The 13,616-nt window shown below is 36.8% G+C and overlaps 1 protein-coding gene across 2 annotated transcripts; it reads left to right on the forward strand.

Annotated features, from left to right (window-relative positions):
• Positions 1-1,382: 1,382 nt before the first annotated feature.
• LOC141441860 (uncharacterized) lies at positions 1,383-9,509 on the forward strand. 2 transcript variants are annotated; one of them, XM_074106753.1, is made up of 6 exons: positions 1,383-1,525; positions 2,405-2,563; positions 3,632-3,708; positions 4,234-4,363; positions 6,493-6,621; positions 9,367-9,509. In XM_074106753.1, coding segments are annotated over exons 1-5 (381 nt in total). In that variant the 5' UTR covers positions 1,383-1,524; the 3' UTR covers positions 6,507-6,621; positions 9,367-9,509. The 2 variants fall into 2 exon arrangements, with proteins under 2 accessions (XP_073962854.1, XP_073962853.1); XM_074106752.1 differs by lacking the exon at positions 6,493-6,621.
• The last annotated feature ends 4,107 nt before the right edge of the window (positions 9,510-13,616 follow it).

A 13,616-nucleotide genomic window follows, 5' to 3' on the forward strand; every position in this document is an offset into this window, starting at 1 on the left:
AATCACAAGCAAGTAAAATGGCGGGAAAGACATTTGACAGACGGCCTACGGTGGTATGCCGGGACATTCGTTTTTCAGCATCAGGGCTAGTAAAATAATTTGAGAGTACTGCGACTTGTCTACTTAACTAAGTTGAACTGTTGTAACTTTTAAACAATAAAACTGTTTTCCAATACTGCTGAGTGTTTCTGCATTCAAACTCCTTACTTCTGAGTGTTGAACCAGTACGGTTCACAAAAATAACAATGAAAAAGTTTATTAGAGACACACAAAAAATAGGTAAAATGAAACAATAACCCGAAAGTGCCCGAAATGGTCCCGATATAAATGCAGACTTCACGGCTGGAGTCGGCTCTGGTCGTTCGGAGAGACCATGGCATCCAGTTGCGATCTTTGAGACCGCGAACAACAAACTCCACCCATTTTTACCAAACCGGACCACCCACTTCTGGAAATCTGAAACAATATAATTTATGTAATATTGACAGCTTATCGATATCAATTTTTACGCACTACTCTAACCTATGAGAAAAAATAATGAAAACGAATAAATAAAATTTGATATAACGTACTTAGAGCTCTTTAATCATATATATAACAGTAACCTAACTTATATTTGTAAATAATTCGCAGAACGAACGCTTTCAGATTGAAAATCAATAAAATTCCACGAAAAATACCACTTGCCTGTGAAAGCTTATATTTTGTCCGTTTTCCTTGTTTCCGATGCGAGAATTGCACTCACAAAGTACACACAGCATAGCAACACTACTCATTACACAGTTTTACCAAAAATCAAAGCTGTAATATCATATTTTACATAAAAAAAAAAAAGAAAAATCCTGGAAAGCTCTGATCTAGCTAGCTACATATTAGTAATCTGTGCTATGATCGATGGTAGTGCTTTTTGACAACAAGTGACAACAAACTAGCACCCGACTAAATTTAATAACATTTTAATATTTGAATAGCTGCTTAACGACAGATGCCTTTTGAAAATGACTGGAATTAGTAGCCACAAAATCGACCAATGAGCAGCAGTCCATTTGATGAACCTAGAATAAAACTGACACAACTCGAAATATTCTCATTTAAAACTCAACCAGATTCTGTTCAGAACAGTTTATTTTGGAAATATGACTATTTCGAATTGTGCCAGTTCATTCTAAACTCGAATAGGCGCCAAATGCATCGCAGCCTATTGGTCAATTTCTGTTGCTTGTGGGCTATTTATACACAAAAGTAATAATAGTAATAATCTAGTACGGTTGGCATTTAGCTACATCGCCTCTATTTGTATTCTCCTACCTCTTTGGTTCTGTCACAGTCGTATTGAGGGATGAAGCGAAATGTCATTTTTAGTAACCAAAAATCATCACCAGGTCTTTACGAGAAAAAACTGATGCGGAAAAAAATCTTGTTTGAAATAACATATACATAACAAACGAGGTTAAGCAAACTGAAGAAGCGGTTCTGAGGAATTGCCGTTTTTTATGTTTGTAGTAAAAAGCCACCGCCACAACAAGTACGTACTTATCATCAGGATTCCTTCTCATTTGACGCGACAGATTTTTCGCTCTTGTTCCTTTGATGGAACTAATGCGACGTCTTCTTTCTTAGATCCTTCTTACCTCACTACTAAAGTATATCACTGTTAGGTTCTCACAGTTAGAAAAACTCACACTAGGTAGTTCTATTAAAAGGTACTAAAGCGAATAATCTGACGTGACTTATTTATACGCCACAGAAAATTATTATCACTAGGTATAGATTTACATTCGTATTTTGTCGCTCATTGATGTACTTATCGGCTTCTGTTTGTTACAACACCAGAAGCGCTTTGTTTCGCGTCTTAGCGGTGAGGTGCGGTAGGCGAAGAGACTGCCTCGCCACTACCAAAGATGGGTGGCCTACCTCTCACCTCTCCCACCACTTCTTTCCATACATCTATGTATAGTATCATTAGCATTGGCAGAGATATCATGCAGGAATGGTGATATGAATACACCACTAAGCCCTAGACCTCGCTTAAAACGTAACATTGCGGAGAGCTCCACCCCGCAAGCCCCTTGCAGGAGGCTCCGCCCTCTGTCCCCCCTTCTGTTCCACCTATCCCAGTATCAAACATTCATTTTTTTATCTTCAAAACCCTTAAAGTAAGCTTAAAGTTTAAGCCTTAAACCTTTAAATAGAAGTTAAAATGTTAACTTCTAACAAAGAAGAGTGACAGAAAGAAAGTCTTCCAAAAGCAGGATTAGAACTTATATTTTGAACTGTCCTTCTTCTGCCCTAACATGAATCTGCCGAAAATTAGATGTTTTGGCACTGCTAATCATAGTCATTATATCATTATTTATTCTGGTGATTGTATATTTCTATACTAACTAACGTGTGTTTTTTTTAGTGCTTGAAAAATGCTGCTTCTCCGTTGAGCTACGCATTGGATGCATAATAATAGCAGTCTTTGGTATATTGAGCACGGGTTATGCTTTACTAGTTCCCGCTATTCAATCATCTGCCCAGCTTGCTCCATGGCTTCATGGATTATATTCATTTTGGAACAGTAAGTTTGACTCGACGTTTATTTAGTGTGCAGCAAGAAGAATATAAATTAAAATTTAATTATCAATAATTGTTAAGAGCATAAATTATTATTATTAAGAATATTTTTACAGAAAAAAAATGTTTATAACAATATGTCAAAGGTACACTCCCCCTCGCACTCCCATTCCCACTCCCACTCGCCGCTGGGTCCACTCGTTTAATAAAATTACTGTTTCGCTCCGTGCTTTTCATCTACCTATGACTCTCTAGAAATATATTATGTTTCAAGTATCAAGTCTCTAAATCAGCTTTTTGGTCGGTATAAAATAGTACGCTTTATTCCTTATCCCGTGGGAATTTCGGTAAATTCTGAAAATTGTTTTTAGCTGTTAGTATTAGCTACTTGCATGCCAAATTTGAAGTCTCTTAATAATAGTTACGGAAATAGGGTAATTTGGAAGTGAAAATATAAATCCCATTTTTCCCGATCCCGTGGAAATTTTGAAAAATCCCTTCTTAGTGTACCTCTATGTCACTTAAGGTACGTGTGTGCCAAATTGCCAACCTCACCCGTGACCTTATCATGAGAGCTAATCTTATGCAAAATATGCGGTTCATGCAGTTCCTCCACCTCCACACTGTAAGAACACACACAAATCACACAAAACCCATCTATCACGTGTCATGACTAACATCTGTCATGTCATGTGTCGGCTAACATCTGGTAGCATGATGTACGGTTGTGTTGCTCTGAAGATGAGCTCTGGTTTAATTCGAAACGCGTCAGTGTAGTGTGGTGGTGGTGATAGGTAGGTTTGTATAATTTGTGTGTATTCTGTAAAAGTAAGCTGCTAACCCCCCCCCCCCCGCCGGGCGCTAGGCCCCGCCTAGCGCCTTCTTTTTTTCATCTTGGCGGGGGCACTACGGTGCCCCAAGATTGGCAAAAATCAAATTGCGTTTTAAGTGAATCAAAAATAAAAACTTATACTTAGGTTCTTTTCAAGATTGGCCCACTTAAAAGAAAATTAGTACATACAATGATTTCTAAAATTGGCGCTCGATATAATGCTGTATTTTTCTGTTACAGTTGGGAGAATACTCCTCGGAGTTCTTGGACTTCTAGTTATTATCGCCTCTTTCATGGTAATAGTGGGAATACGCTCGGTAAGTTGAGCTTTCTTTGCGGTACCTACCTGAGCGAGCGAGCGAGCTTTCCATGGCTCTCTGGCATATATCGATTGTTTTTCGCGTAACTATGTTTTAAATCCAGGTTTGACTAGCGTATGAGAGTATCTTTCTATGTATACAAATAATAGTTATTTTATTTTATTGTTCATACTTTGCTTATTTCCTTTCTATGAATTGGTTTCTGCTGCCTCAAAGAACGTCTTGTTTTGATTAATTTTTTTGCTTCTCTTCCATTTTAACTGTAAGGGGTTTTATTGATTGCGCTTGGTTTCCAATTTGTATTACTTTGTGTTAGAGAGCGGTATACTTCTCCTGAATGGTACTAAAATAGGTCATAAACGTTGTCTTCTAAGCTCTGTTTTAATCGTGTCTATAATTGTAAACAAATACATGCGACTCGGTATAGTCTTGTATAAAATAATGAATAAAATAATTTTATGAATAATATTTAAGCGTCTATTGGACGTAATAAGACTTTGAAATATTGTTTTTTATTAACAGGAAATGAGCTGGATGGTTCTACCCTGGTTTGGAGCGATTGCACTGTATTTAATTTTTATCTTCGCTGTTGGGATTTATACTGTAATAAAAACAGAGCAATACCATCAAATACTCGGCCCTATTTTTCAAAGTAAGCTGTTTTAATTATAAAAGTAGTACTAAAGTATCGTCAAATTCTATTCAAAGGCAAGTTTAAAGAACGTTGACCTCCGATCAACGATTAGTACTAGATTACAGGTCCCATACAAAATCAAAGCAAAAGCCGTGTTGCTTATACTTATAGCTATATCTGTTTTACCTCCCAAATTAACTTTAAATATACCTTAAGTCTAAGAAACAAAGATCCATAATAATAACAATTGTATATAATACTTTCGACGTTTCGTCACAAGACGAGCAAAAGCGTTCGATAAACAATAGAACTTTTTTAGATTCTAGTTTTGCGACGTTTTTTTCAAACACTCAGTATGGGCGTGACAAAACTGTCTCATACAATGTTGTATGAAAAAATATGGTCATTTTTTTAAATGATCGAAATCGATTGTGCTCTTGATTCTGAGTAGAAAAACCCATATTTTTTCCAAAATTTCAAAAAAAAACTGACCAAGTGCGAGTTGGACTCGCGCACCGAGCGTTCCGTACAAATTATTAAAAAAAATATTAAAAAATATATTTGTTATATGATGTTACGAAAAATGTATCATCCCAGCCTATATACGTCCCACTGCTGGGCACAGGCCTCCTCTCAGAACAAGAGGGCTTGGGCCTTAGTTCCCACGCGGGCCCAGTGCGGATTGGGAACTTCGCACGCACCATTGAATTGCTTCGCAGGTTTGTGCAGGTTTCCTCACGATGTTTTCCTTCACCGCAAAGCTCGTGGTAAATTTCAAATGTAATTCCGCACATGAATTTCGAAAAACTCAGAGGTGCGAGCTGGGGTTCGAACCCACGACCCTCTGCTTGAGAGGCGATAGGTCAAACCACTAGGCCACCACGGCTTCTAAAAATGTATGCTTTTCGCATTTTTTCCTTTATCTGCGCTACGTACCAAACGTACTCAATACAATACAATACAAAGACTCTTTATTGTACACCAGACATAGTAAGCGATACAGATAACAGATCTTCTTCTTCAACTTAAGAGTTATACTCTTGTCGGTGGAGTATCTTCCACACATCCCTCCTTTGAGCCATCCTCTTGACCTCTTGATACGACGCGACGCCAACTTTCTCCTTTATCTGATCGATGTAGCTGCGCCTAGGTCGACCTCTTCCTCTCTTCCCCTCGATCTTTCCTTCCAAAATTGTTTTGAAGAAGTCGTCGTGTTGCATCAAATGCCCGATCATATTCCCGCGTCTAGCATCTATAGTGTTCAGGATTGTTCTCCGATAACAGATAACAGATACACAGAGAAAAAAAAAGTACGTTGCTTCGTACCAAATTTCAAGATTCTGAGTTCACGGGAAGTACCCTGTAGGTTTTGATTCCCTTGCGAATGTCGTAACTTTGCAGCATAATCGGCTGTATTTTTTTATTGCGTTGGCTTAAAAGTTTTATTTTTTCATAGCTCCAAAGGACTAGTAGACCTGAGTATTTGATATGAATTTCAGCTTGATACCTCCACGCGTTCCTGAGAAAAAGGGTATTGACAGATAGACAGAAAGACAGACAGACGGACAGCAAAGTGACCCTATAAGGGTTCCGTTTTTTCCTTTTGAGGTACGGAACCCTAAACAGGTACACCTTTTTTTTAAAACGCCCTAATACGCCTACAGGTCGATTCACAACAGCTAGCACAAATGAATTGAATGAGTAAAATACAACTTAAAATATCATTTCTTCTTATAACTTAGGATAATAATATTGAAGCCTAAGATCGGACTTGGCTAGTTCTCATATACGAATGTGTCTAGATACAAGGTGGGCCCTGTAACAGGAGCAAAAAATTAAACCACAGCTTCCACTCTTCATCTTGAGCTAATTCAGTTCTACAACTTTTAAAATAACATGCAATATGATTTTCATTCTAGTTAGAAGTTTAATTGGACACGCAATGTATTGCGTAATCCTTCATTTTGTTACGTGACAGGTGATGTCATTTAGGCTATTGGATGCCATACATTGAAAAAAAAATACCATTTAATTTTTTTGGAATAAACATAATGATAAAATTATACTTAATTTTTGAAAGTGACAGAACTAAAGTAGTTCCATTTGAGTAGCAGAACCTGTGTTTTAATTTTTTGCTCCTGTTACAGGGCCCACCAGGTAGATGTCAAGAAGGGGAAATGGACCGAATTAGAAATTATTTATAATATTATTATCAAAACTTGTGACAGCTCAGATGAAGAATTAAATGATAGCGAATAAAAGCAAGAAAGGACTAAGTACTATTTTACTTTTCAAGAAGAGAAGGGTTTCATTAAATTAAGAGAAATTCCTATTTAAGTTATTCTCCTTTTCATGTGAACCGTGCAACTACTACAAATGCAATTCCAAGCTCTCGCTAATTCATCTTTAACATTTAATTGGCGCATGTTGCATTCGTAAATTTTAGACTGGGCACGATAAAAAGGGATTTAAAAACACAAACACAACCTGATTTAAAACATAGTGTAATAGATTCAAGCCTCGATTCTGAGCAAACTATTTTCTGGTTTAAGTACAGTTATTTATTTCTTCGAAGTCGGGCTTCTAATAGGCTCTCGTTAGTAATCCCCTTTTTACGGTCCTCAATGCACAATATACTATTATATTACGTAGAGATTTTATCGATATCAATTTTGACGCACTATTCTAACCTATAAGAAGTAAGAATAGAAACGCACAAATTATAACATGTAAATTTACACTTAGCGCTCCCTAATGATGTTGGGTGTTAGGTAATGAGTGGATAATCCTTGAACTATGGATAGAGGGCATTTAGGACGTTATAATAAAGCTATAATAGGTTTCATTAATGTTACACCGTTTTTGAGATATTTGGACTTATAGGTTTTTTCGAAAATAAACACTCTTGGTTCAACATAAGAATAGATAGAATAAGTTTATTTCTCTGAATATGGTACAATTGTTGGAATTATTACATTGTGTTCGGCATATCCTGCCCATTCTAGGCGTAACTAGAAATAATATTTTTACAGTTATTATTTTATAGGGGAAAGCACCGAATTAAGCTAGCCCTACTCAATTAAACAATCATTATTATTTTTAACCGACTTCAAAGAAAGGAGGAGGTTATCTATTCGGTCGTAGTTTTTTTATGTTTGTTACCTCAGAACTCCGTCATTTATGAACCAATTTGAGTTTTTTTTTTTTCGTCTAGGAATGCTTTCAATTAGGTCCCATAAGCACCAAAACAGGATATGATAGGAAATCAAGGGAACTCTTCAAATGTTGTAGGGACGCCTATGGTGCGAGTAATTTTGATAAATTTAGTAGTAACTCGTCCATTTGCTCTTGAAAATCATCATTTCGTGGAGTGGAACTGATGATGAAGATCACAGTTGACCATCGGAGTTACTACTCAATAACAAGTATTTCATGGGTTGAATTTCAATTACTTTAACACAGTTGCTAAGCAATTTATGCTCCTCGTAATGCATATGGTGAAATGGAATGGGTGGTGAAGCACCAGGACTCGTCAATAAAGAAAGTATCTCCATCGGAAAAAAGCAATCTTTTGTATAAGGTGACGAGCAGTTGACATGAAACTATTGTATCTTAGATTATTTATACACTAAAAAGGGTGAAAAACAAATTTTATAACAAAAATTGAACCGACAACAAAAAACCATGAAATTAATTTTCTACCAGTCTGAAGTCGGTGCCTCAGCACGAGCCAGCAGGAGTGATTGAAGCCAAATATATAAAACACAGCTACTCGTGCTGGGGCGTGCTGAGGCACCGACTTCGAGCTAGTAAGTACCTAGAAAAATATTTTCAAGGGTTTTGTAGTCGGTTCCATTTTTTGTTATTTTTTAACATACAGTGGTGTACATTTCATAACGTTGGCTATGTATTTAAAAGCATCGTTTTTCATTGCAACATTTTTGTAATCGTTGCTTTTATGGTGCCAAAAGCAGGGGTGAATCGGATAATTTTCAATCAGTTACAACGTTTTTTCTTCATTGCATTCCATCGCGAGGATCTTAATTCAGAATGTTCAGGTAAAAGATAGGAGCCCCACCGAGCATGTACAACGCCGAGCGACAACACTTAACCTCTGCTCGCTCACATGTGATGTCGTTTTCATTAAGTGAATGAGTGAGCGAGCAATCGTTCGCCGAGTCTAGCCGATCATCACTGAACAAACACGTTCGAACGTTCAAGTGTTTTCATGTACCGCAAGAACGAACGATTGCTCGGTCAGAACTGTTTGGAACACTAAGTGAAAACGCAATTTAAGTACCTAAGTAATGTGTGTTACTTAGAAAAAGATTTTGTACTGAAGAAATCGGCTCAGGATTGTCGACAGTCCCATTTCGTCACCTTCTTAAATCGTCCTCATTCTCATATAGTCTACTGTTCTGATTCGCTAACATTCCCACATCGTCACTTTCCTATCTTGTCCGTTTTCTTACGTGGGCCACAGTACCAACTCGTTAACATTATTATTTAGACCACAGTGCCAACTCCTCAATTTATATGTCTGGCAAATATGGACGAGTTACTGCTGACCAAGTAGAACTCTGTGGTCGATAAAATAAAGTGGACGTGTTGGCACTGTGGTCAAAATAGGAATGCAGACAAAATGTGATATTGAAGATATTAGAAACTGGACGCGTTAGAAAGATGACGATTTGGACGACATGGCACTGCGGACGATTTAAGAAGGTGATGAAATAGGCCTGTGGACGAAGTCATTCTGTCTGACCCAAGAATTTTATTATCAAGTACCTAATGACTTGATTAAGAAACTTACCAACAAGTAATAACTTCTTTATACTCGTAAATACGGGTGTTAATGGTTAAGATTTTAGGAGGTATGTAGCCTTTCCGGAGCAATTTCGTGAGAGTATCAGGAAAAAGTAGCCTATGTACTGTGTATTCCAGAGAACTAGCGGCCAAATCCGTCCAGCCGCTTTTGCATTCATAATATGAGTTGGATTAATAACTCTTTTTTTTTACAGCTGGCTTATATGTTTATTTCGTGCTGGTGATGTTGAGTTGGTATATGGAGAATCAATGATTATAAGCCCACATTAAATGTGTGAAAGCTGTATGTCACGATTGTCACGCAAGAGACTACCTTTTTTAAGTCATTGACTGTATTTTAATATTGCGTTTTTATTTTGATAGTCTTTTAATGATTTGAATAAAGTGTCTACAAAACATTGTTTTTTATTATTATTAATAGTAGATAGCAATTTAACACACACACACACACACACACACACACACACACACACACACACACACACACACACTTCTTTTTGCATCGGGTTAAAAATGAGTAGAATTGTGAAGAAAGTTCGCATAATATTATTTTAATGTTTTTTTTTGTTATTTGTTAATATTGATTCTTCGCCTGGGTATTATTTTAATAATAATTTTAAAAATTATAAGTAGAGAGCGGATATGACAAGTGCGATTGGTTAGATAGATAGATGAATTTATTTATTTGATATCATGTTGTTTTGTGGTCTTAAAGTTATCTTATTAATTACTTACTTACTTACTAACCGCAATGCAATCTTATAGATAATTAAATTCAATAAATGTTATTCCTGCAACAAACTATGTAAAGAAAAATATTATATTCTAATTAAAGGAGTTTTGTACAGTTTTGAACAGTCGCCGAGTCGCGTGCTCCTGTGATGAAGGGCTACGAATTAGCTCGAAACATGTCGATTTAAGACCTGAGTTATCCGTTACAATATCATTTAGTTTTGTACAGCTGAACATTATAGATTCTATTTATTACGCACCTTTTTGATAAAAATAAATACTTGTGCCAGTCTTATCCATATTAAACTTGTAATCGCTACTTCAAATCCGCTCTCTAATTATAAGTTTAACACACACACACATACACACATACACCCTTTTTGCGTCGGGTTAAAAAAAGAGTAGAAATTATGGTGGCCATACAACATCCTTCCTACCGTCCAACCGGCACGACGCTTCAGGCGTGATCCAATCTGCAGTTCGTCCATTATAAACCACACATGATCAGTTTGAACCACAGAATAATAACTAAAGCCATAGAAACCTGACTAAAATAAAAACTCTGTAACCGCTCTCTTATTCATATTTAGTAATACGACGTGCACGAGAGTAAGTGCAACAGAAAACCCCTCATGGTTTTTATTATTTCGGTATGAGTACAAGTAAATGTCAAATGGTTGTACTTGGTTGTAACTTGTAATTATGCTACTAAATCTAAAAAGTAAGTACCTTTCATAATTTTGAACATGAAACTACCGTGAGACTCACTCATATTAAATGATATTATTACGGATAACTCACTTCTTAAACCGAGTTTAGCTCGACATGTTTCGGGCTATTTCGAAGCCCTTCCTCTCAGGAGCAAGTAGTGTGCGTGTTGCGGCAGCCGCCGAGTCGCGTGCTCCTGAGAGGAAGGGCTTCGAAATAGCCCGAAACATGTCGAGCTAAACTCGGTTTAAGACGTGAGTTATCCGTAATAATATCATTTAATACCTTTCATAATCTTTTTCGCGACGTTAGAACAACTTTACATAGTCGCATATTGTTATGGACCTGAAACTTAGTGGTTGGTTTGGTGAATTTGTGTAAATTTTTAGGAAAATAGTAAAGAAACCTTCCGAAAATATATGTTTCGACTCTAGATATTCTAGGAATCTGTTTTTAACATGGCTTGTGTAGTTGAAGGCTGCAAGTCTCATATAACACGGAAAGAAAATACCTACGAATGAGTTAGTTTTAGCATTATTTGTGATAGTAAAAGAACTACATAATGATAAAATTAATGTAAATTATGTTTTCACATACATTTTGGGCTATTTTCTCCTTTTTTTGTACAATATTGCAAAAAGTTGTGGTTTCGTAGTGATAATAAAAATATTGTTAATATTTTTAAATAACTAGCGGACCCGGCAAACGTTGTCCTGCCCGAAAAAACACTACATTAAAATTATGATAACATACCAACAACAGCGCCATCTAGCGGGTACAATTAATTTAAATACGTTCTTTAATTTGAGAAGAGAGTACCGTATCGACGGGATGAACATTAAATGTTTGACAGTTACGAAACCCAATAACATTTTGTATGGGAAAATGGTTTTCTTTTATTTTACTTTTTCGTCAATATTTCAATGTTTTTAAACTTATTATCTTATTCCTGACGAAGACAAATCCAAAAACACAAAATCATAAAAATTGGTCTAGCTGTTCTTGAGTTATAAATGGTGTAACTAACACGACTTTGTTTATATATATAGATTTGTACGGAATCCTCGGTGCGCGAGCCGACTCACTTGGCCGGTTTTTTTTGTGTGGTTGTCACGCGATATCTCCGCCAACTGGTGGATCGATTTTCAAAATTCTTTTTTTCTTCTAAAGAATCCCACTGTCATCAAATCCTCGAGGATTCGAGGGCAACCCTCAATTTATATAAGCACACCTATTGTAATTTTGATATTTTTAACACCAAATCAAGCATTTACATTCAGAACGTATCATTTGGTGAACTGGACTTGATGAAGAAGACCGCAGATGGCCAACAGAACTTCATGCTATTGCGGCTCTAAACGATATCGATTAATACGTATATAATTAAACGATTAAGAAGAAGCTTAAAGTTAATATTTTTTTCGAACTGATCTGATGCTAAAGCCGGAACGTAGGTACCGGACGGAACTCTGTCATAAACAATGTAACTGTGCCATGTTTGGGCTTAATGGAATCGTTGTGAGATGAACCTTGGCTACAAATAAGTAAAAAGTGAGAAATAAAGAAAATATTTCAAAAAAAAAATAATTAAACACTACTCCATAAAAACAAATAACAAAAATTTAACCGACTGTAAGAACCTTGAAAATAAATTTCTACTGGTTTGAAGTCGGTGCCTCAGCGCGGGCCAGCAGGAGTGGAATTATAATCGTCTACCTCACCTACATACTAAATATTGGTTTCAAACACTCCTGCTGGCTCGTGACGAGGCACCGACTTCAAACTAATAGTAAGTCCCCTAACAGCCCCTAACTAGCATAGCAAGTTAAAGCCAGGGATACAATAGGGGACAAATGTCTCACGACATGTGTCGGCGACATGTCAAGCATAGCCGGCTGATTTTGCCTGACGTATCTGGCGACACCCCACGTCGTTAGCTACACGTGTCGCGCGATGTTGCCAGACATGTCTAGCGAAGTCCGGCAAGGTCGCGCCGCTTCACCAGACGTCGCTGGCTACACGTGTCGCAGGACATTTGTCCCCTAGTGTATCCTTGGCTTTACAATATATTATACTTATCTCCTTTTCATTTCTTTTTGCGGTAGCTCCACAGAAAGAGTCAAAAGGTATATTATTGGTAACATGCACGTCTGCACGACGGTGGCGACGCGTAGCGTTGACAACATTCGCGGAGACTGTTAAATAATGACATGTAACAAACAATGTTCGTTTTTTTTGCAACTATAAATTAAACCAAAGATTTAAATAGTAGTGTTGACGTCATTGATACATAGAGAAACGAAATACCAACAGTAAACTTGACTAATTAGCCACAACTTTGCATAAGAATAATAAGAAATACATTGAGAGACAAATTGTAAAGACATAAGGAGGACATAAATCAAGATCTTAAACATCGACAATTCCGAAGACACGAAGGAGAATATATATCAGTTATTTAAGTGCAATTAATTCAATAGTATAACTGTAAAATAGATATAATCATAAAAGCCGGGTTTGAAAGTATTACACACGAATTAATTTCCAACCACAAACCGTGATAAAAGGCAATAAATTAGTATTAGCCCAGCATGTAGTAAATGTTGAAGAACTGCGACATAACGGCCAGATGTACTTAATACAAGCCCATGTTATTCGTCAAACATGTGTGTGTGACACTAACACCCTACAAAACCAGTTTAAACGTAAGTTAATTTTTATGTGATGTCAGAACGCTATTGCGTGTAAGCCATTTCTACTTACTAGTTATCCTTCTTATTATTTTTTAGATATCAATAATACTCTTGTCGCTGTTATAAAATGTGACTGCGTATATAATCAGAGCGGCAAGTGCAAGCATGTTGGTGCTTTGATATCCTTTGCTTTGATTTGTACTAAAATACTTCAATTTTGACAGTCAGTCATCGGAATTTACTTCCAATTTTTGCCACGTTGTGCGCTGCGATTGTTGTCTGTACCCCCTTGGTACCCCCACAACCCGCTT

Source organism: Choristoneura fumiferana, chromosome 24 (assembly GCF_025370935.1).
Source record: "Choristoneura fumiferana chromosome 24, NRCan_CFum_1, whole genome shotgun sequence".
Taxonomy (NCBI): Eukaryota; Metazoa; Arthropoda; class Insecta; order Lepidoptera; family Tortricidae; genus Choristoneura; species Choristoneura fumiferana.

What these genes read in the sequence shown, in the direction of transcription:
- LOC141441860 (XM_074106752.1), top strand. An exon ending in ATTATATTCATTTTGGAACA is followed by an intron (nt 2,564 to 3,631) that starts GTAAGTTTGACT and finishes TTTCTGTTACAG; the next exon opens with TTGGGAGAATACTCCTCGGA. An exon ending in ACTCGGCCCTATTTTTCAAA is followed by an intron (nt 4,364 to 9,366) that starts GTAAGCTGTTTT and finishes TTTTTTTTACAG; the next exon opens with CTGGCTTATATGTTTATTTC.